The sequence below is a fragment of the Pseudopipra pipra genome, chromosome 3 (genome assembly GCF_036250125.1).
Source record: "Pseudopipra pipra isolate bDixPip1 chromosome 3, bDixPip1.hap1, whole genome shotgun sequence".
In the NCBI taxonomy this organism is placed as follows: domain Eukaryota; kingdom Metazoa; phylum Chordata; class Aves; order Passeriformes; family Pipridae; genus Pseudopipra; species Pseudopipra pipra.
Genome location: NC_087551.1, coordinates 111,382,543 through 111,404,169, shown reverse-complemented (window position 1 = coordinate 111,404,169; position 21,627 = coordinate 111,382,543). Strand labels below are relative to the sequence as shown.

Sequence of the window (21,627 nt, the reverse complement as noted above, 5' to 3'; positions counted from 1 at the left end):
CAGCTTTGCAGAACAAGCTTCAAAATCCAAATCAGAATTCAGAAGTTTTTCAAAAAAAAGAGAGAAATTAAAAACTCCACCACTGCAGCAAGGGGAGACTTGGTTCATTCACCTGGAGCAGAGAGGCAGAGAGGAGGGCAGGACAGATCCTGCAACCCTGGGATGAGTTGACCAGTGGGAGGGAAGCAGTGCAAAAGCAATCCCACTTGAGCTCCTTCCTGCTCTGTTGTCCTTTTACTCAAAGCACCATTTTGGTTTCATTCACTACATTTTCCAGTTTTTCTGCTTTAACACACCTTTCCCTGTGCAGAGTTCCTGGCCAGCTCAGCCCCTGCTACACACCCCCATCAGTCCCTTAGCTTCTGGAGGAGGAGAATGGAGCCCTGCTCCAAGGAGGCATTTTCACCTCTCTACATAGAGAAATTTTGGGAGCAAGAGGCTCCTTTGCAGCTGTTGCAGATTGCTGAAAACTCCTGACCTCCGGGTCTGTCTTTCAGCTGGATGTGTGCTCTTCACAGCTCCCAGCTGAACTTTGAAAATCATTGATAGCACTTTATGTCCTCAAAAGCTTTAGAGCTTCATTCCCATGGGCATGAAGGGACATAGGTTACACCCCCAATGGGATCATTTCTTCTCACCCTTCCTGACCCTTCCTCCCTTTGCCCTTCTGGAAGCTTTTGGTCCCATGTTGGGCTGGCTGCCTGCGAGATGAGCTGAAATGACACTTCCTTTCTCCCAGAAAGTCAGTGGGGAGATGACCATGGACACCAGAGATGCTCCGTGGGCTTGACCTCTACACTGACTTTCCAACCTGCCTCTGCCTCTGCTCACTCTGGTTTGGAGCCATGGCTCTGGGAAAATGGGAGTGTAACTGGTTCCCTTGGGAGCTGGATCTGGCCCTTTTGGAGCCGTATCATCTGCAGACCTTCAGGAGAGCAGAGGTCGGGGAGGAGGAACTCAGTGGGATTTCGGCAAATGGATCCGTGTTAGATCCATTTTATAAGAACTGACCCTGTCCACAGCGTACGTTCCCCTGTCTGTTTATTTCCATTTCTTGCAATAGTTTCAGGCACAGAGCTGAGCTGCTTTGGGTAAAAAAAATACATCTTTTTTAAGAACAAAAAGAGGCAGGGGCTTATTTTCTGCCTGCGCCTGAATGACTCCTGTTGGCACTAACAGGGCTCTGTGTACAGTCAGGAGAATAAACTCCCCAGTCTAATGCAAACTGGTGCCCTCAGCTACTTAAAAAAAACAAACTTTTTTTTCTCCATTGAGTGAATTAACTGCAGTTACTGCACCTATGTAGCTCCTTGTTTTATGAACTTTAAGAACTTTTCCTATGCACAGCCTATGGCCTAATTATGTAATTATGTCTCTTGGGTGGATTATATTTTTTTCTCATAATTGTGTCTTTACCCAAGAGACTGGAAGGGTTCCAGGCTTTCCCCTTCCCTGGGTAAAAATTATTTGGCTCTTGAGTTTTGGGGGTTTTTCCATGAACTTTGGATTGGGTGCATTCAGTAGGACTGGATGGGGAGAAGCCAGCCCTGAATGACAATTTGTCACAAGACGAGGGGCACAACAGGGAGCCTCATGACTTGCTTCAGTTTCTTTTCCTTGCAAAGAGCTGATATGAATCTTCTAGTTTATGGCTCTCATTTTTACCTCCAGTGCATAGATTGACGCTGCTTTGGAGTGACATGTTGCTGCAGTGAAGTACTGTCTAAAATTTGTAACAGAACAATGAATATTTTTGCTTCATGCTGAATGCTCAGCATTATTCAGTCCCTGCACAACAGCTGTTAGGAAGCCGTAGGCTCAGGTCTCAACTCCTTTATTGTGGCATAAATGTGGGTCCCTTGTCTTCAGCTTTACCAGCCTGTAGCTGAATTCAGTCAAGCCCATATTGGCACCTTCCAGTTACATTTGATCCATAGGACCAAACAGGGTGAAATGCAGGTAGACATCCAAAGAGAATTTAAGGTGAATTTGTGATGAAATTCAGAGGACATTTAGCTTATCTTTTTTATGTCGTGAAATTGTCTTCTACCATATGTACACAGAAGTATGTCCCTAGCGTGCCAGTGTTAATAGAGACACAGTCAGAGTGCTTATCTCAAAGACATATAATGTTAGTAGGAAAAAATGTACCTATTCTTTAACTTTTTTAAGCATGTCAACTTTGGAGAACAGTGGGAATAATCACAGCTTGGGTTCTTGGTCTCCATTATGCTTCTCTTGAGGTCAAGGAAAGCCTGGGGCGTGCCAGCTACAAATTCATAGGTCATGAAGTAGGTGATTATTCTTCCTTCTGCCAGCCTTTACTCAGAAGGAAAGTCCCTTTTCCATTGGGTTCCACCTAATCCAGAGCCATAGAAAGCTTTGGTTACTGGTCCTGGAGTTCCAAGAACAGTTTGCCCTTTCCTAGTCACTCCATGGAGTGCAGATGCTGAGCACAATCATGACATAGGGTAAACAGAAGCCATGGTGGAATTTTATGTTGGGTCATCACCCTCCATTCTGCCTGGGATGTCCCAGAAAATGTGACTCCAGCAGGATCTTACTTTCATGACCTTTCTGCCTTCCCTTGGCTTCTTTATGGAGACACCTGACTCCCACAATACTTCTTCTTGTTAGTGCAAAAGCAAGAAAAGTTAGAACTGGGCGATGACTGAAAATAGCTAACCCACTGGAGAGTGATAAAAGCATCTGCTGAAAATCTGGTAACCAGATCTCCTTGGTACCAGAAAAAAAAACCCCACACAAAAAAGCTGGTGGGTGGTGTACACGGTACAAAGAAAGGGAGTCCCTGAGTGTCAGCATCTGGCAAGGCCACGTGTAGCATAATCTGATTAGTTTTCAGTTCCACACCCACAAGCTGAAAGATAAAAACGCACACCCCTCCTCCCCAAGGAGGTAAAAATCTTCAAGCATCAACACCACATTTACATTCTGCAAGTCAGCCTCTTCCATGGCCCAATTTACATCTTGCCTTCTCCAGCAGAGTGGTGGAAGTTCAGGGATGAGAGAAGAGCTCACGTCCCTCTCCAGTTACCACATCCAGCAGACTCAAGATTGCCTTGCTTTGATCTGGGAGACATTCCATTGCTTAGTTTAAACTGAAATGATTAAGAAGGAGAAGAAGCCTTCTCACATCTTCTGCCGTGTCTGGGATGTGATAATTGAACATCAGCTTCCATGGGCCATGTGAACATACTCTGTGGCCATCCCGGGCTGGCAAGCAGAAGCAGCAGCTCAGGCACTGGCTGACTGGCTGCAGTTTGCACTGACCTAATGACACTCTCTCAGTACTGTTTTCTGGTTTGATTCATGTAAAATGGCCAAAATTGGCACTGGAAGGGATTAATGGCAATGCTTCTACCTCCAGAAACTAATACTTAAGTTGGTATTTAGCTTGAAATAGCTGAGTAGTGGCGAAAGATCAGAATATGTCTTGTCATTTTGGAGTGAATAATGGATTTTTGATATCCAGCGTGTTTTGTACTGTGCCAGCAGACAAATCATAACAGCTTGTTTAGCTTTTGCCTATGAATTCTCAATTTTTTCATCTCTTTCCTGTCTCCTCTCCTGTGACCTAACCAGTTCCAAAGGCTACTGAGTCCCATCCTTACTCAGAGACTCACGGAACAGCCTCCATCTTTTTGACCACATTTCATATTGAACACTGCCTGTGCCCATAAACATTTTTCCCCTCTCCAAGTCCAATCCATTCCTCAAATTAATCTTTGTAACAGAGCAACAGGCACTAAATGCAGTGTTGTAAGCATTGGGATAGCTGCAGCATTATTTTATTCTACTCTTCACACAGATTTTATATTGCTTTTTAATGTACCCACTGCTGCAGCAGATCATGGATTCTCCCTCAGCTCTCCACACTTGCTACCCTAATCTTTTTTCCTGAAATAAAATTACGCCTCAATACTGAGACTGAGGAATACAGCTTTTCTTAGCACACTCCCCTGGGATCAGGAATTTCTCTGTCAACGGACACATATATCAATGAGAGATGAAAAGCAGCTTGTGGAATGAGTTTTAAACATGTATCACATATTTCATTGCTGCTGCTTATGTGCTGCTCAGAAGGTCTTTTTAGACTGTTTTCAGCCAATACCTCCTGGCTTCTCTGTACTTAATAGGATTTTTTTTTTCTGCACAGGAATCAAGGCAGGATATTTAAGTTGCCCACACGCCTTTGTGAGCACCTCCTGAATTCAGAAGGTTTTGCTGAGTTTCCTGCTGACTTTCAGTGTGAGCACGTCTCAGCTTTTATCAAAGCAGAGTAACCCATGACGTGCGAAGCTGCAATGTCATCTTGTCTCCCTGGGACATTTCACTGGGGGAGTGTGGCCCCTTCTGTGGATCTCTTTGTCACAACATGACTCCGTGTTACAACCCTAAATTTTAAATGTCCAGAAGGGGAAGGCAAGTCTGCCTTTGGCCCCTTGCTGCTTTCTGGGGACTTGCAGTTCCATTGATGCCTGGGGTCTTCCAGATGTGCACAGAGCTCTCTTTTCCTACTCTTTTTTTTTGGGGAGGGGGGGCAGGGGCAACACCCAAACCCACACATCTCTAGATCATTTCAATTTGACCAGATGTGAGGATCTTTCTTCTTAATTCTTTTTTCCCTTCTCCTTTTTTTCCTCTCTTCTTCCCCCCCTTTTTTTTTACCCTGCCTACCCTAAAGTGCACTGCTATCCTCTTGAATTTTGTCTTCTGTGACAGTCCTAGTTCATTATAAAAATAATATACATAATTAAATATAAAATCTTCTCTGGCAGAGCTATGCATGACCAAACAGAGCGAGATGAAAACAGGGATGGGAGGTTTTGGGCATAGGTTGGTGCAGGAGTGGTGGTGAACTATGTAGTAAGTGTTCATTGAGTTATCTGAAGATAGTTAAAATAGCTTGTGCATCAGTTTCTTAGTGATTTTTAGTGACTTTCGGTGACTTTCCTTAAGGAAAAGGGCACTATATCAACACAACGTGGGATTTTTCTACAGATATTCAAATTACAATTTACTTTGGGGGTGGATTAATTTCCCTGGTGCGTGAGACCAGAGATGGGCTGATCATGTCTGCCTTATTTTGAGCCCTCTCAGATTTCACAGAATCACAGAATGATTTGGGTTGGAAGGGACCTTAAAGATCATCACGTTCCAACCCCTTGTCATGAGCAGGGACACCTTCCACTAGACCAGGTTGCTCAATTTGCCAAATCATGATTAGGAATGAGCAGAAGAGAAAAGAGGAAGGGAAGAGGATGCCTTGAAAAGAAAAAAAAAAAAAAACCAGTGGAAAATATGACAGGCAAGGGGAAAAGCAAACACATAAAAATCGTGGAGGAAAAGAAGATGGAGTAATCCCAAGAGAATATTGACTGCATGTGTATGTGAAAGTCATTTCTTCAGATATAGCAGACCCAACTTATACAAGTTGTAATTTGGATACATTGAGAATATAAAGCTAAAGAATACAAGTTAGATGTTATGTTGTTAATTAAGCTGCTGTTACAGAGTTTTTACAAGCCCACCAAAAATCGTTCCCCATTTAAAGTGATTGATCCCTCCTGAAGTGAAAGTAGACACCCATGTCAGCTCTAACATGGAGCAGCACCTTCTCCTTGAGGAGAAGGCTCCTGCCTATCACTGTGCTTTTAGACTGAGTCATCCTGGGAGAGAGAAATCATACTTCAAAGTACCAAATAATGGGTCAATTAATTATTATTTTTTAAATTGCTAGAGAAGTTTCTCCAAAGTTAAATTCCATCAAGTTTCTCCTCATCTTGCAACCTGACTCCTCTATTCAAAAATGCAATTTCCCTGAATTCAGTTTGGATTTATCTAATTTGGATATTGCAATATCTGATTATGATATTGCCATGAAGGCACCATAGTCCCAGTTAGATGATGTGAACCCATGTAGTTAGTACTGTGATGAGAGTTACCATTAAAAATCTTTTTTTTTTTTTTTTAGTAGTGGTAGTCTGATAGCTCAATCTCAAGATTAAGTGGCCTCATTTCTGCTTCTAAAAAAAATTAACCAGTGCAGAAATTGGTTCTCTGGCCCAAAGACTGATGGGACAATCTGCCCATGCCAGCAAAGCTGGACTCTTGTAGCCTCCAGGCAGATGGCTGTGTTCACACTGCTGAGGGACAACACAGATTACCTCAAGCCACTAAGGATCATCTGGAAGGGTTCAAGCCCAAACCCTTCCAGAGGCCCTTCTTATTGTTAAAAGCATTAAAATATCCCACCCAGTTATTTCTCGTGCCTGTGCCCTGGCACTGCTCACAGGGATGGAGACAGATGTGGTTCTGGGTCACAGTCAGGGGGTCTGGGCCCCCCTTTCAGCTCTGCAGAGCCTTTTTGTGTGACCTTGGTTGGTGACTTAGGGTAAGCTTCATTCCATTTAATGTTGACTAATGGCGAGGGTGTCTAATTAAACCAGTCATGTGTGCTCCCTCTCTGATCAGAGAAGGAAGAGAAAGCAAATTCAGAAGGTGAATCATGCTGTTTTAAGATGGGTGTCAGAGACAAATGAGATGAATTGCCCTCTGGAAGTAGCTATTTCTTTCCATTAACCGAAGAGGAAGTCTACATTAGAAGAGTTTAGACTAGATGCCTGATTTATGAATGGCTGAAGTTAAGCAAAATTAGTCCTGTCCTTAATCTTTATGCATGTCTGTTTCTCTGTGTGTTAAATAATAGAAATAACACCTTCTGCACCTCACATTGGAAGGCACCATTGGTCAAGGAGCATCCTAAAACTCTTTTGGAAAAAAATTAAACCTAGGAGCAAAAATACAACCACTACAGAAATAAAGTCTTTACTCTTGAACCAACTCAGTGACAACATGAGCAGTACCACCGGTGGCATCCTGGTGCTTTTGGCATTTCCCTAATTTACATTTTGAGAGCAAAACATCCCTAAATGAGTGTTCCAAAAAATTGCCAGGGGCAATTGGCCTGTTTTGGGGGAGAGCAGTAGCAGCACTGAAGGCTGACCATGAGAGGGTGTGAAGGACCCATCTCAGCCAGCAGCTTTGAAGATTTTCCTTGGATACTGCTCTTCTGGATTGACAGGGACTATTGACTTTTTGGAAAATATCCCAGAGGAATGAAAGCTAATGACTGACTGTGAGAGAGTTAAAGAAAAAAACATAAAGGGAGAAGAAAAGCTTGCAAAAATCCACAACATATGAATCAGGCATGGAATAATTGTCCCACTTGATAACTTGTATGTACTCATGAGGCTTGCTATTGGAAGGGGAAGTTTGCCTCTTAACTATCTTGTGTAGTTAAAGCAGAAAAAAAAACCCACCAACAAAAAAGACCTTGTGTGAGTGTCCTGATAAGTGCTTATTTTGATCCAAATTGCAATCTGTTACACATGTGTATGGGCACTGTTGTGTTCGATAAGGCTTTCACCAGCACAACCATGTCCAAAACACAAACCCCCAATGATGTTTCTGTGTTATCAGGGGTAGCTGAGATACCTGTAAATCCATTAAATCTAACAACAGGTCCTTAGAGGCCATTTTGGGGTTTTTTTTGGGGTGTGTGTTAAATTACTACATCTTGTTATTAACGCTTTTATTTTATGATTTGCTGTTTCCAGGGCACAGACAGAAGCTTGATGACTCTAAACCTAGTTTGTTCTCTGAACGCCTCAGTGATTTAGGGCGCATTCCTCATCCCAGTATGAGAGTAGGGGTCCCGACCCAGAGCCCACGGCCCTCTCTGAACTCTGCACCAAGTCCTTTTAATCCACAAGGACAGAGTCAGATTACAGGTAAGAGACAGAACCATAGGTTTGACTTGCACAGGCAATGGTAGTAATTGCTTATGGGTATTTGTGTCTCAGCTGCAGTCAAATAGGCTGTTACAGAGTGAGAGATGTTTTCCAAGCAAAGCTAGGTGGGAAGTGGATTTTTCTGTAGTGCTTGAAGCTGAAAATGTTATTCCTTTTCTTTTAATATCTTTTTGCCATAAATCTAACATAGCCAATCCAGGTAAATTGGGTAGGAATCTGGTGAAATTCCAACTGCCATGTTGCTCTGCCTTCTCCATGTTGCAATAGTACTTATTAGCATATAATAGAATGAACATTTTTATCCAGCCTTGTTATTTTGCACCCATGTGGAGGGGAGCAGCCAGCACTTAATAGTCTTTCTATCGGAATAATAACACAATCTTCTCACATGGCAGTTTCCTTCCAGCACCAGTGCTGACCACGGTTACAATAAATGAACTGGGTTATGGAGAAGTCTCCAAAGGTTGCTTGTGGGGGTTGTATGCAACATTTATGATTGCATGCTGAGAGACAGATTTCGTTGTGCTGAGAGAAATCATAAAGCATCCACCATGTGTCACAGATTAGAAGACTGAAATAAGTTGTTTAACTGAAGCTAAGCCAGAAGTTTGCAGCAAAACTGCGAAGCCTACAAAATAAACCAATTTTGTCATTTTTTTCTAAATTCAGAGCTTGTTACATTTTTTAAAATAGTTTCAAAACAAACCAATTTTGTAATTTTTTTTCTAAATTCAGAGATAGTTACATTTTTTAAGAATAGTTTCAAAACAATCTCTACCTAATTTTGGGCATTTCCAGGCTCAAAATTTGTGTTGACATATTTGTGTCTATCCAGGATGTGAAGAGGTGTTACCCCTGACCAATTGCTCGAACTGTTGGCGAGCTTCACCTGGATACAAGTCTGTCAGCAAAACTCTTGGCTCAAATTTCCTAGACCCATTTAATACTCAGTTCTGCTGCTATAGTTGCACCTACACCAGGAGTCCTTTGCCAGCATTATACACCAGCATTCCTTTCCTGGTAAAGCACTCCTAGTATAGACACAGTCTTTGAGTCAACCTAGGAAGATTTCTAGTTTCATGTTTCAAGTGGTTTTGACATGATACCAGCTGAAACTTAGTGGTTTTAACAAAGTGTTGTGGCTTTCTTCTTCTTTCTTTTTCTCCTTTTTTTTTTTTTTAAGTTCAACTGGTTTATTAATTTGCAGTAAGAAAGAGAAGTAAGTGAGTTAATTTGAACCCAAAGCACTCAAGGAATTGCAACACAAAAATTGCTCCCATGAGCTATGGCAAAGTTCTCCCATATCTAGAAGTCTAACTTTAACTAGTGTAAAATGTTTATAATATAATAAATATGTTAGTTGTACCCATTACGTGGTATCTGATGCCCTCCAGCTTCTCAGAGCAGGTTTTTTTGGCCAGGCTTAGTATTTTGTTCATAGGACATGTGAAGTCAGGGCTCTTGTGTGCATCATTTTCTGAGTAAGAACTGCCAGAATAAGGGCCAATAGTTTTTCTAACCAACCATCTTCTGTCTGGCAGTGTTTGTTGGACATAGCTCCCAAGAAGGCAGGGGGGGGAAATCCAGGCTATAAGCAGCTTTTTTCCTTCTTCCTTGAACCTCCATAGTTTACCTATTGTGCAACACTATATCTAGGAACTAAAGAGGGTGAAATTCTTCCTGACCCCATCTGGTGATCAGCTTATGCCCCGAAGCACAAGAACTGAGATCCCCTTGTAATTTTCTTCCTAACTAAGTGTAACCTCATATGCTGCTCTCCTTCACATAAATGCCTCCCGTAGAAAACATTCTGCTGGCTTTGATTAATAGACTACTTCTCTGCCTCGTTATGAAGCAGCAGCAGCATTTACAGATCCGGGAGGTGAAAACTTCAGATGAGCTTTAAATAAGCCTGACTGGAAACAAAGCTGTGTGGCATTCGCTGCCTTCTCTGCAAATTTAAGTCAGCACTTCAAAGCGCCAGCTGAGACTTCATCGAGAGAGGGAAAATGCAATGCTGGTAGGGCAGAGGGAAGTGAGCTGAGCCAAGGGAGGCAGGCTGGCTTTCCCATCCATTGTGGATTATGTGTTTTTATTGTTGGATAAACTCAGGGTCATGGGATACATTAGCATCCCAAATTGCTCTCAGTTCCCCCAAAATGATAGGACTCAGTTTGTAGTGAATAAGTGGTCTGATACAGTATTTGCTATGATATTCCCCACCCTTATGTTATTCTCCTCCTCAGTTTAGTAAAGTCAAACACCCAGCCCTCAAAGGCTCCTCATTAGCTCTCTGGTAGCCCTCCCATTTAGTAAGGCCATTGTGTGAGCATGTTACAGGGGTGCGAGCTCTGCGAATTGCACTGATTTCCCACAAAGCTTTTTGGTGCTCCTCAGGACCTTGATTGCAATCTGTAAAGCTCTACGTGCTTTGATGTTCCACCAAAGCGCTGGGGTGCGTTTTGTGGACGGTCCCTCCGAGTTCTTCTGGGATGAAGGGATGATCTTTGCTGCACAAACCATGCCAATGAGAGACAAAGGGGATGGCATGGATGAGGCACCGCTTTGATCGGGTGTTGTGTGGCAAATTGTTGAACATCTGCCTGTTCGGTGTGGTGGTAGGGAGCGAGGTGTTTGGGTGTCCAACACCAGTTTCCTTGATGTGGTGGGACATGCAGTTGGAATGCCACTGGCTTCTTAACATGGACACTGCCGTGGGGTATCTATTAAAAGGAGACTAGACCCTTCTCTGAAAAACAGGGATTTTTTATTACCTTTATTGGAATTAACCAAGCATTCCTTTAGAAATAGCTTTATTTCATAATCTTTTTACCTAATAATAATTTAGGGAAAATAATTAATTCGTAATAACTTGAACAGTAAATACTGGTTTCCTATGACAAAATCCATATTATTGCTAGTAAGCACATAAACTGTTTTTGTTTCGTTCCACTTGAAGTCTTGCATAGCTGTTGCATGATTAAACAGGAATAATATTTAAAGCCTGGCTGGCCCACACCTGAGCCTGAGAGAACTCAGCACTTTGGGGATCACTCTTATATTTCTTTTCTCTGTGTAGATTGTGTTTATTTTCCTGGAGTATCAGAGTACAGGTTGTACAAATCACAGCACAGTCCTTAACCTACCACTGGACCAGACTGTGGCAGGACAAGGCACAGAGTTGCCCTTATTCAACATGGCATTTTAACTAGGATTCAGCAAAAGCTACATCGAAGGGTGATTAAAAAACAAATGGTCCAATAAGCAGATGCCTTTGCTGAGGCAGTGCAGATCCAATTTGAGCCCTGCTTGCTGCCCGTAAATCAGGAATCCTGTCTGTTCACATTTGGATACTGGTATATTTGCTTTTTTATTTTTTTCCCTCTCCCTAACGGCACTCACACAACTTGCTCATGTATCGAGTTACATTCTCATTCAGACACTGAGCTGTGGCATCAATATTCCAGTACAAAATGAGGAAAACTTATTTCTCTAAAACGCTGGTGAGGATTAGCTTCTGCAGGCCAGGAAAAGCCACGGGCGCAAGGCAGGAATGTGTTCGGTGCGAGGACCCCATCGGCTGGGCTGAGGGACAGCAAAGTGGGAGTTAAGTGAGGTTTCATGCTCCATCACCACTGTGGCACCAGCTGATCTATAGGCAACCTGTGACTTTCACCACTGAAATAACAGCCCTCGAAGGCATGTCCTGTGAACCGGTTTTTTTTCCCTTTTCCTCTTCCCCCTCCCCATTCACTTCAGGGATGTTATGCTTTCATTTCTTACAATTTTTGGGGTGGTAGGAATCAGATTTAAAGGCTTTGGAGCTGACTAACCTGGAAGGTAGTGAGGGGACACATGTCCACTGGCAGGCAGGAGCTGGTTTCAGGGATGCTGTTAGCTATGAGTCTACTCAGAGGACCATGAGCAGAAAGCACCTTTGACTCTCAGAGGATGAGGATGGTACCAGCTGGGCCGTCCTTAGTTCCCCATTCAGGGCTTGCAGGCACTGCCCTTTTGCAGAGTAAGGGAGAAGGTAAAAAGCTGTGCTCACCCCAGCACTGTCCTTGGCTCTGGATATGGAGCTGTGCAGCATCTGCCTCAGACAGCAGGGTCTCTCCTCAGGTACAGGACAGGTTTGAAACAGAATTGGTGTAGCTGTTATTAGACCAGCACTGTGCAAGTGCCCTGCCAGGGATTGGCTGTATTTTATCTGGGACCAGCAGCTCTCTGAAGCACCCACCACTTTATAGCTGGTGCATGTCCATCTGAGAGCACGTTGGACAAGGTACATAGTTGCTTGGAATAGCTAATTTAGAAATTGCCCAAGTAATAGGCTTATAGGGTGAATTATACCTTCAGCTCACTATAATGTGGAGTAAAAGCTACAAGACTCATCAGGTGAGGTGGTGGAGCTGAGATTGCTGGTGCAACCCAAAGGTGGCTGCAGTCTGCTGTACTTTATGCAAATGGATTGCATCCTTCAGGCAACTGGAGAGTTGCCATTGTGGACCTCCATTTGGTAAAGCTTGTATCCCTCCTATTAAAGTACTCTTTTTAACTTTATTTCCCCCCCACCACCGCCTTTTACAATTTAGTAGTCCTAGTAGCATGATTCATTCAGTTTATCTTTTTTTTTTTTCCTTTTAGAAATGTGACTCTTGAAGAGGTGGAAGGAGAAATGGGTTTAGAGGTTCTTCAGACCAAAATCTGGTCCCAATTACTCTTCTGTACATTGGGGTGTAACTCCATTGGATTTGACTTCATTGATTGAACTGGGCAATTCACATGAAGCCCTGGGCTTTCAAGGATGCCCAAGAAATAGTCAGAGAAGAGGAGGATATTGCATTTTGTTGTTGTTGTTTTGCCGGGGGGGTTGGTGTTACAACAATAGTTGAGTTACTCATGCAGAAAGTCATCTTGCTTTTGTTACGATCAGAAGCGAGGATATTTGCTTTAAGTGTTTACCAAAGATAGCTCCAGACAGCTTGTTTTTTACTATTGGCAGTAGCACTGTTACAACCAGCAGCAGCCAGTGCTAGAGCTGATGGCTGGGTTTAGATGAGAGTGAGACGTGTGTGACGTCTGGGTTTTATAGATGGTACGCTGAGGAGCTGCCAGCCTGTGATCATGCTCTGGTCATGTAACTCAGCTTGGAAAATGGGGAATTGACTTTTTCCTATAGTGAATTGTTGTGCTTCATAACCCAGCAGCAAAGTGGTGGTAAAACTTGTTCTTCAGGGATATGTGCAGGTTTTTTCTTCTCTCTGTTGGCACTTCGTGGAAGGTATCCCTGCTCATGGCGGATGGGCTGGAACTTTAGATGGTCTTTAAGGTCCCTTCCAACCCAAAATGTGTGATTCCGAAAGAATGGAAAGAAGAGAAGTCATGGTGCTGGAGAGTCAATGCTGTTGGTGGGAGAATGGGTCACTGGAGGTTTTTTTCCATTCTTTCATTTTTAATTTTAGTTTTATATAGTGCATCCAATCTTGGACTGACTTTTAGAGACACTTATTGTCCATTAAACATCAGTTTCCACAGTCCATTTGACACAGTCAGTCACAGACCACAAAGGGTCAAGAAACCTGGATATCTCTCATGACTATAAGTGAGACAGTAAAACCCAGACAAAATAATATGCAATACTCAATATTTCCCAATTTGTTGAGGTTCACCTGGAAGTGCAAACAGGATGGAGCTGTCTGTGCATTAGTTTAGGCCTCGCCCTGCTGATTTGTTTCAGCTGAACTGTGCCCAGGCTTTCTTAGCATACCCATGATATGCCCTGCTGTGAAGGAATACGCTGAGAGCCGCACTTCCCTTCACACCCACGCAGGCATAACAGAAATGTTTACAAAAGGAGGACTGCTCTCAGTAATCACTCCAAAGTTTTCAAGTGTAAATGGCAGCTCAGAGTGGCTGCTGCACGGGAAGGCGGGGGGACCTTCTCCCGAGCTGTAATTTTATTTTTATATTAATGCTTTCCCTTGCTTTGGAGGTATTCCTTTAGGGAGGAATCCACATTCACTCTACCTCAGAGCTTTAAGGTTTCTCATCTGCTCTGGGCTTTTTGTGATTGGGAAGATGTGCTGTGCCTGCAGAGCATGTGGTGCTTTGGATGACAGTGCAAAGTCCGTGGTCCACAGGGACCCTGTGGACATGTGTGGGCCCACTAGCCACAGCGAATGGGGAAGTTGGTCTGTGGTGTAGGAGGCCAAGGAAAATCTCTCACAAATCCATTCATAGCTTCTTCCCCAATGGTATGTGCTAAACAGTCATCCCACCCCTTCTGTGCCCAAGCGAGGAGGAGGTGACCCTCCTAAGAGGAGAGCGTTGTTGTGTTTCCCTCAGAAGCATCTGTATGGATCTGCCCTGGAAGTGCTGTTGTGGCGGCTGGCACATCCCTGTGGTGTTCCCATCACCTTCTTTGCTCAAGGGAGTTTGGTGATGTGTGGGACCAGAAGAAATGGGCTGGCTGGGCCTCAGTGGCCAAAGTCACTGCTCCAGCATCATTGCCAGGACCACCTTCTGGTGGAACTAGAAGATGCCACGTGGGACCCAGCTGCATGTCCATCTTCAGGGACTAGATGTGGCAGCTTTGGGCTCTGTCTTATGGCATTTTTTGCTGGGGATTGGGCAATGCTGCTGAGCAGTGACATTTGTCCTGTGGGCTAATGGGTCACCTTTGACTTGGCAAAGGCAATGGTGTTTCACCGCTCTCTACTCTCATATCCATGTGCAAGCCTTGACCTCCATCAGTCAGCAGAGATTGGCTTTAGGGCATTTACTCTAAGATCTGGTGAAACTTGTATCTTCACTTTTGGGTTTCCCAGCGGGCCAAAGATAACACTTGAGCCAGTCAGCCCCAGGACAAAATTCTCCAGCCTGCCTCAACCATGACCTCAGCTGTGCCTTGATGTGGAGGAATCGTAGTAACCCTCTAGCCTGGGGTACTGTGACCTTCTCCTCAGTCACTGAGCTCTGATACATCATCTGATGTTCAATTTGGTTGAGTATTTTCCTCTTCATTATTTCCTGTTCCCTGAGAAGACTGATCTATTTAAGGTAGATATTGTAAGAATGTATGATATGTTTTGGGCTCAACTGACTCCATCCAGCCTCATATCCTGCCTCTGACAGCACAGTATGAGATACTGTTTTGAAATACCACATAAGCCTTTGAAAGACAACTTTTTGCCATTCATCATTCTTCTGTCCATGCAGGCATTCACAGTTGCTGGATTAAGGACATTAAGTGTAAAACCAAGTCTTGCATGGGTGTTCAAAGTAATGAGGGTGCCAGAAATGCTCAAGAGCTTCTTGTGCCACAAGGATTACACCACCAAGAGTGGCATGAATCTCCAGAATGCAGTTCCTCTCCTAAGGTTTCCACTGTCTTAGACCAAAATGATGTAAAAACATCTTCTGCTGTGAATTTTTTAACCCAGCCTTTACCTGCTACATTATTTCCTTCCAGCATTGGAGCTAACCCCAAAACTTTAAGAGACTTTGTTTTGGATTCGGAAGCAGAGATTGAAAAACTCTTAGAGTTTGAAGGATTTTGGATTTGAGATTGTGCTCCTAATACATCATTAATTTTAAGATTGTTTTCCCAGCAAGCCTAAGCTTTCTGTTCCCAGTTGAAGATCATTTACCATTGACTGCATGGTGGATTATTGTAGTGGAATGAGGCAGAGAAATATGTCGATATCAGATGTAACAATGAGCAGTCAGTCAGATTTGAACCTGTGCCAATCTATACAACCCTGGCCTTGAAAATGTTAAAACAAAGAAGTTCATTACATTTAATGATCAAGTGTCCTTTGCATTTCTGAGGAGTTTATATTAACCATTTATATCACTCAGCTGTAATATAAATGGCAAACTCCAGGAAAATCCTCTTAAAATTAAATTGGAATGTTGTTCTTTTTATATATATCTATATAGTTATTTTGCTTCGAGGAAGTATCTGCTTTCCAGACATCTCTTTAAACAAATCATGTCTGAACAGAAATAATAAACAAGGAATAGCTGAAACTACAAGGTTTTGCTGTGTGGAAGAACAGGGAAAGGAGTTTAAAAAAAAAAAGAAAAAAAAGTTGAATTTCCTGAAGAAGTGCCTTTGCTTACGCCATGTGGTTGTCACATTGCTGTCTGCAAAGCAGGGTTTTAGCACAGTGCTCTGATAGAGCTTGTTCTTCAAGTGGAATGAGCCTGATGTGCTTCCCTGAAAATACTGGGCAGGATTTGAAGAGGTGTGCTACGATTTCTATGAGTTGGTTCAGAGATAGTTTTCTGTTTATTGTGCAGTGCCCAAAACAAACTTTGGCGTTCAAAGTGCTTTGTTTTTATTGATGTAAAGAAATAAAAATCATAATTTATGAGGCATTCAGTGGTATCTTTATCATCAGATATTAACTGAGAGCAAAAGGTTTATAAATCCAAACACCAATGAGTAAAACTAGGTCTCCATCTCTCTCACTTAGTTATTCCATAAGTGCTTCAGAAAACATTAAACTCTATTTATCCTTAAAATCATTTCCCCCACAGTGGACTGTCACAAGTACATCAAAAGGGATCATTAGCCTCCAACAGTTCTCCCAAACCATTTGGTTTCATATTTTGTAATTGAGGGAACTGTAAGTAATTGGGCCAGTATCCAAATGTGACATTTTTGGATGGATTGCTGATAAGATTAATCACATTTTGCTCCTTGCTTAGTATTTTCAGCATTGAAAACACTACTGTGTGGTGTTTGAACTGTATAACAGCTTGACATGCATGTCAAGTGCTGTCTGTAGAGTTTCCCCACCCCTGAAGGAAACAGCCTTAGGTTGTGCCAGTGGAGATTTAGACTGGATGCTATGAAAATTTCATCACTGAGAGGGTGTTCAGGCATTGGAACAGGCTGCTGAGGAAGTGGTGAAGTCACCATCCCCAGGAGTGTTCAAAAAACTTATAGATGTGGTGCTTAGAGACAAGTCATGGACCTGGCAGTGCTGGATTAATGGTTGGACCTGATGATCTTAGAGGTCTTTTCCAAACTGAATGATTCTATGATTGTATGATGTCCACTTCCTAAGCTCAGACCTGGGGCTCATCCTTGCTCTCTGCTTCTGTCTGAAACCTTGAGGACTGGCCACTCTTGATATACCACTGTTGGAAGAGAGACACAGCACAGCTGCTGGATCTTTTAAAACTCTGCTCTCTGCTCTGCTCGTTTCCCCAAGAAGTTGTTCTGGGAAGGGAAAGGCACAGACCAAGGCTTGAAAGGGTTGAGCTGTAGAGGAGCAAGCTGTGTTTCATTTCATTCTCATTCCTCGTAGCACTGATGTATGTATGTTCAGTAACCCCACTTCTTTCAGTTAGGCTGTTGATACCCTAAAATTTTTCTTCCTTTTAAAAAAATTTTCTTTCTTTTCTTTTTCTCTTTTTTTTTTTTTTTTGTTTGTTTGTTTGTTTTCCCCAGACCCCAGGCAGGCGCAGTCATCCCCGCCATGGTCCTATGACCAGTCTTACCCATCCTACTTGAGCCAGATGACTTCACCGTCCATTCACTCCACAACTCCCCTGTCCTCCACTCGAGGCACAGGACTTCCAGCCATTACCGATGTGCCCAGACGCCTCTCAGGTAAAGACTGTGTTTTGCCTAAAACAATTACACAGAGAGGAACAGGACTGGCAGCGGCTGCCTCCGTGGCCTCAGACAAACCTTAGCAAGGAGAGCAAAGCTCAGCAGTGATATTAGAGTTTCTGCATGGCAGACAGGGGTCAAAGTCCCTTTTTTTTTTGAGGTGGAAATACTGCTGTGTTGTTCTGAGCATGTGTCACTGGAATGAATCAAAGTCCATTTCAGATCAGGCTATTTTTAAGTTGAAAACCTGATTCTATGAACAATTTTTTATTTTTTTTTTTTATTTCCCCTACAAGAGGATGATTATTTGCATGTAATTAGGCACTGGCACAGGTTGCCCAGAGAAGCTGTGGATGCCCCATCCCTGGAAGTGTTCAAAACAAGGTTGGATGGGGCTTTGAGCAACGTGGTCTAATGGAAGGTGTCCCTGCCCATGGCAGGGGGGTTGGAACTAGATGACCTTTAAGGTCCCTTCCAACCCAAACCATTCTGTGATTCTATGTTTTAAATTAATTGTGATATTCTCTGTTTCTTTATGCTTTACTTTTGTGGGGTGTGTGATGTTAGGCATCCTGAGAGATAGGGGCCCTTATTTCCTCAATAGTTAAGGCTGAGGCTCACTCTCCTGCATTTCAATCCAGTAGCTCAAGAAAGCCTGTTTCCTCAGTTAATGTGTATTTAAGATGCCTATCAGAAACAGGCTGAGTTACTTTAAGGTAAAGATTGGACAAATTGTCATTTGGAATGATGCAGGAGAGAGGAAATATGTTTAGGAACATAGAAAAGACAGCAGTGAGGAACTGAGACCTTTTCTCTTTAATCAAACAAATGCACATTTACATGCTGCACAATTCATCTCTAATGGTCTCAGTGATAAAACCATCTGTGTAAAGTAATCTGATTGCCCCAAAGTAAGAGAGAGCCTGTCATGGCATACAGTCACCTTGTACATCTTGCCAAAAATGGGGAACCTTAGGGGAGGGAGGCTCAGTATTAAAAATCCAACCTTGCAAGTGTGGAAATATTAGCAGCGTATGCCAAAAAAGCATGTGTAATGTAAAGAAAGCCTTTATGATTCATTAATGAAAACCAAAGTATCAGTCTTATTACATCTATTTTTTGCATGTTTGCAAGATATTATTATAATCTTGGATGCTGCTGCCATGCACCTGTTTGACTCCAAGCCAGGTGAATTTCTTGCTGTCGTGTTTTCCCCTTCCACTGAGCTCATAGCACTGGAAATGTTGATCACTCCGCTGAGCTGCATCCCTGACAAGCTGAACTGCAGCCAGCAGGCGTGTAGGATTTGATTAGCATAGACTCCTTGATTTCTTTCATCTTGGAGGAGGGAAGCTTTGTTTCTCAAACAAACAGCTGCAAAACCCTCTGCAGCCATAGTGCACTCTGTCTTGCAGAGATGCCAAAGATCTCCATGTGGTCTGAGGATGGTGGAGCAGGTTCCTGTGGGCTCTCTGTGCAACGCGCTGACTTGGGTCAAAAAACCTGATCAGCTTGATGCTGAGGAAATGCTTTGTTTAGCCTGAAACAGGTTCCCTTTGAGTCAGAGCCTCCTGATGGTCTGTGTTGTCAAATGGGTTATTTTTGCAATTGTGCCCGCAGCAATACCTGCAGGAGAGGCTCGGCTGGGACCTGGCAGCTGTACGCCGCATGCTTGCCCTGCAGCCCTTGCTTGTCTGTGTGTATTCAGACGTGAGTGCCTGGCATGTGGGCACAGGCAGAATGACTAAAAGACCTGGCTGTGTAAGTTGTGTGGCCGCGGACTGAACTTTTCTGCCGTACTCTGCAGTCAGTTCCCTTCGCGCTTCTTGGCCTTCATCTTTCTGGGGCTCGACTGGTGCCTCTGCAATGCCCTTACCTTTTCCCAGTGCGGGGATCCTGCACCCAGTTAGATTCCAGGCTGAAAAAGGGTACTTTGATCTTCCGCAAGTGCCAGAGGTTGTCTACAGTGTTTTGTGATGGAAATAGAATTTCAGAATGGAAATTCTCTCTTCAGAACTAGAGAGCGCCATTCTGGCCTGGAGGACCAGCTTGGATGCTTGGGATGCAAGGAGGCACGTTGCAGCCCCAGCTGCAAACCCTGCGGTTCCTCTCAACAGTTTCTACCTGGCAGTTCCACAGGGATGGAGGACAGAATCTGCCCCCTCCTATGTCTAAATAGAGAGAGAAATGGAAGTTTTAAGCTGCCCTGTACAGCAACCAGTTCATCCCTCACACTCAAAGAAACGTGCGAATCTCCAGTCAGTTACTTGACACATCTTTCAGAAGAGAAGAGAGCTTTGAAGGGGGTAGAAAATGACTGCTAAGAAACGCTAAAATCCTTAGAAAACTTCAGGCATCTCTGATGCATGAGGGAGAAATTAGAGTTTTACAAGGCCTCGAATAAAAACAAACCTTGCTTTCCGATACAGTGGCAGAAATCTGATTATCGAGGCTGTTAAAAGTATACAAGGTCATTTTAATGAGTGCCATGTTTACTGCCTGTTGCCTAACATCATGTAGGAAGAAAAATGGGTAAAACTTCCCCCTTAGGCCTTGGCTGTCACACCTACAGGCACAGAACTTCCTATCTGCCACAATTTAACATCACCCACCCACAAGCTTCTACAAGCTTCCATGGCTCTGCCTGGACAACTGCTGAAGTTGTGTTCACCCACATGTTGAAAATATTCTATCTAGTAAAGCAATAATGTCCTCCAGAAGGGTAACTCCTGGTTTTATTGTCAGTGGCAACCTCAAGAGCTACTTTTGATGGTTCTCCCTTGCCCAGAAACACACCCATCCCATGGCCAAAGCAGTGGTGTTCCTCCCCATCCTGGGATTAGATACATGAGCTAGCAGTGTGCCCAGGTGGCCAAGAAGGCCAGTGGCCTCCTGGCCTGTGTCAGCAATAATGTGGCAGCAGGACCAGGGATGTGCTGGGCACTGCTGAGGCCTCATCTTGAATCCTGGGTTCAGTTTTGGTCCCCTCAATTCAAGAAAGACATTGAGATGTTGGAGCAAGTCCAGAGAAGGGCAACAGAGCTGGGGAAGGGTCTGGAGCACAAATCTGATGAGTAACAGCTGAGGAAGCTGTGAGGAGGCTCAGCCTGGAGAAAAAGAGGCTCTGCGGTAACCTATTGCTCTCTTCAACTCCCTAAAAGGAAGTTGTAGCCAGGTAGGAGTCAGTCTGTTCTCTCAGGCAACAAGGATAGGACAAGGATAGGACATAATCTAAGGTTGCGCCAGGGGAGGTTTAGATTGGGTATTAGGAAAAATTTCTCCACTGAAACATTTGTCAGGCATTGGACCAGGCTGCCCAGGGCACTGGTGGAGTCACCATCCCCAGAAGTGTCGAAAAGGGATGTAGATGAGGTATTTAGGGACGTGGTTTAGTGGTGAACATGGTGGTGCTGGGTTAATGGCTCGACTCGATGGTCTTTTCCAACCATGATTCCTTGATTCTTGGTGATGAGAACACCTGTGTTTGAATCCCAGACTAGACTGAGCATCAGCAGAGGTTTGAGGCTATAGAATAGGAGGTGACAGGGAACTGCCATAGCAGTACATGCAGTTCCACGTCCCAAGGGAGAGGGGAAAAGGGCAGCAGGCTGTAACCCTGAGGAGTTATTTGGGTAGGCTGCAGTAATGTGGCTGAACTGGTCCTGTCAGTGTCTAGACTGATTTCTTTTCACAACTGACATGCTTGCATGCATGCTGCAGTCACATGTAAATGTGTGCCCGTGGCTTTCAAACTGAAAGTGTTCATCTTTTATTTTCCAAATGGGGATCAATGCCCTGTTTGTACTGTCCTACAACTCATTATTGATGTGTTCCATGTATTAGGGCAGTATTCAACAGCACTAGTTGAAAAGCAAAGCAAAAAAAGATTATGTGACATCTTTCATGCAACTTTTGAATGAGTGATCTCTCAGTCCATAAGTCTCACGTTCATATCAAAAACAAATTAAAAAACCAAGCTCAAGAGGCCATGAAATTGCCTTACCTTATTGCACCAGCTCAGTCATAAAAAGAGTAGGATTCCCCATATTTTATTAAAATGTCTGTCTGCTCAGACTTCCCCAGAAGACAGTGAAAGTTGGTGGCCCAGCAGATTAATAGTCTTAATTAAATAATATTGTAGTGGAAACCATGGGAATATAT

The 21,627-nt window shown here is 43.5% G+C and overlaps 1 protein-coding gene across 4 annotated transcripts in view; it reads left to right on the top strand.

Annotated features, from left to right (window-relative positions):
- The window catches only part of RUNX2 (RUNX family transcription factor 2), a 164,683-nt gene that overhangs the window by 49,582 nt on the left and 93,474 nt on the right, over nt 1-21,627 (top strand). For 2 of the 4 annotated variants that reach the window (XM_064650743.1, XM_064650746.1), the window contains exons 4-5: nt 7,641-7,814; nt 17,302-17,463. In XM_064650743.1, coding sequence (XP_064506813.1) covers nt 7,641-7,814; nt 17,302-17,463 — 336 coding nt within the window. The remainder of the gene's footprint in view (nt 1-7,640; nt 7,815-17,301; nt 17,464-21,627) is intronic. The other 2 variants (XM_064650745.1, XM_064650747.1) reach the window with 1 other exon arrangement.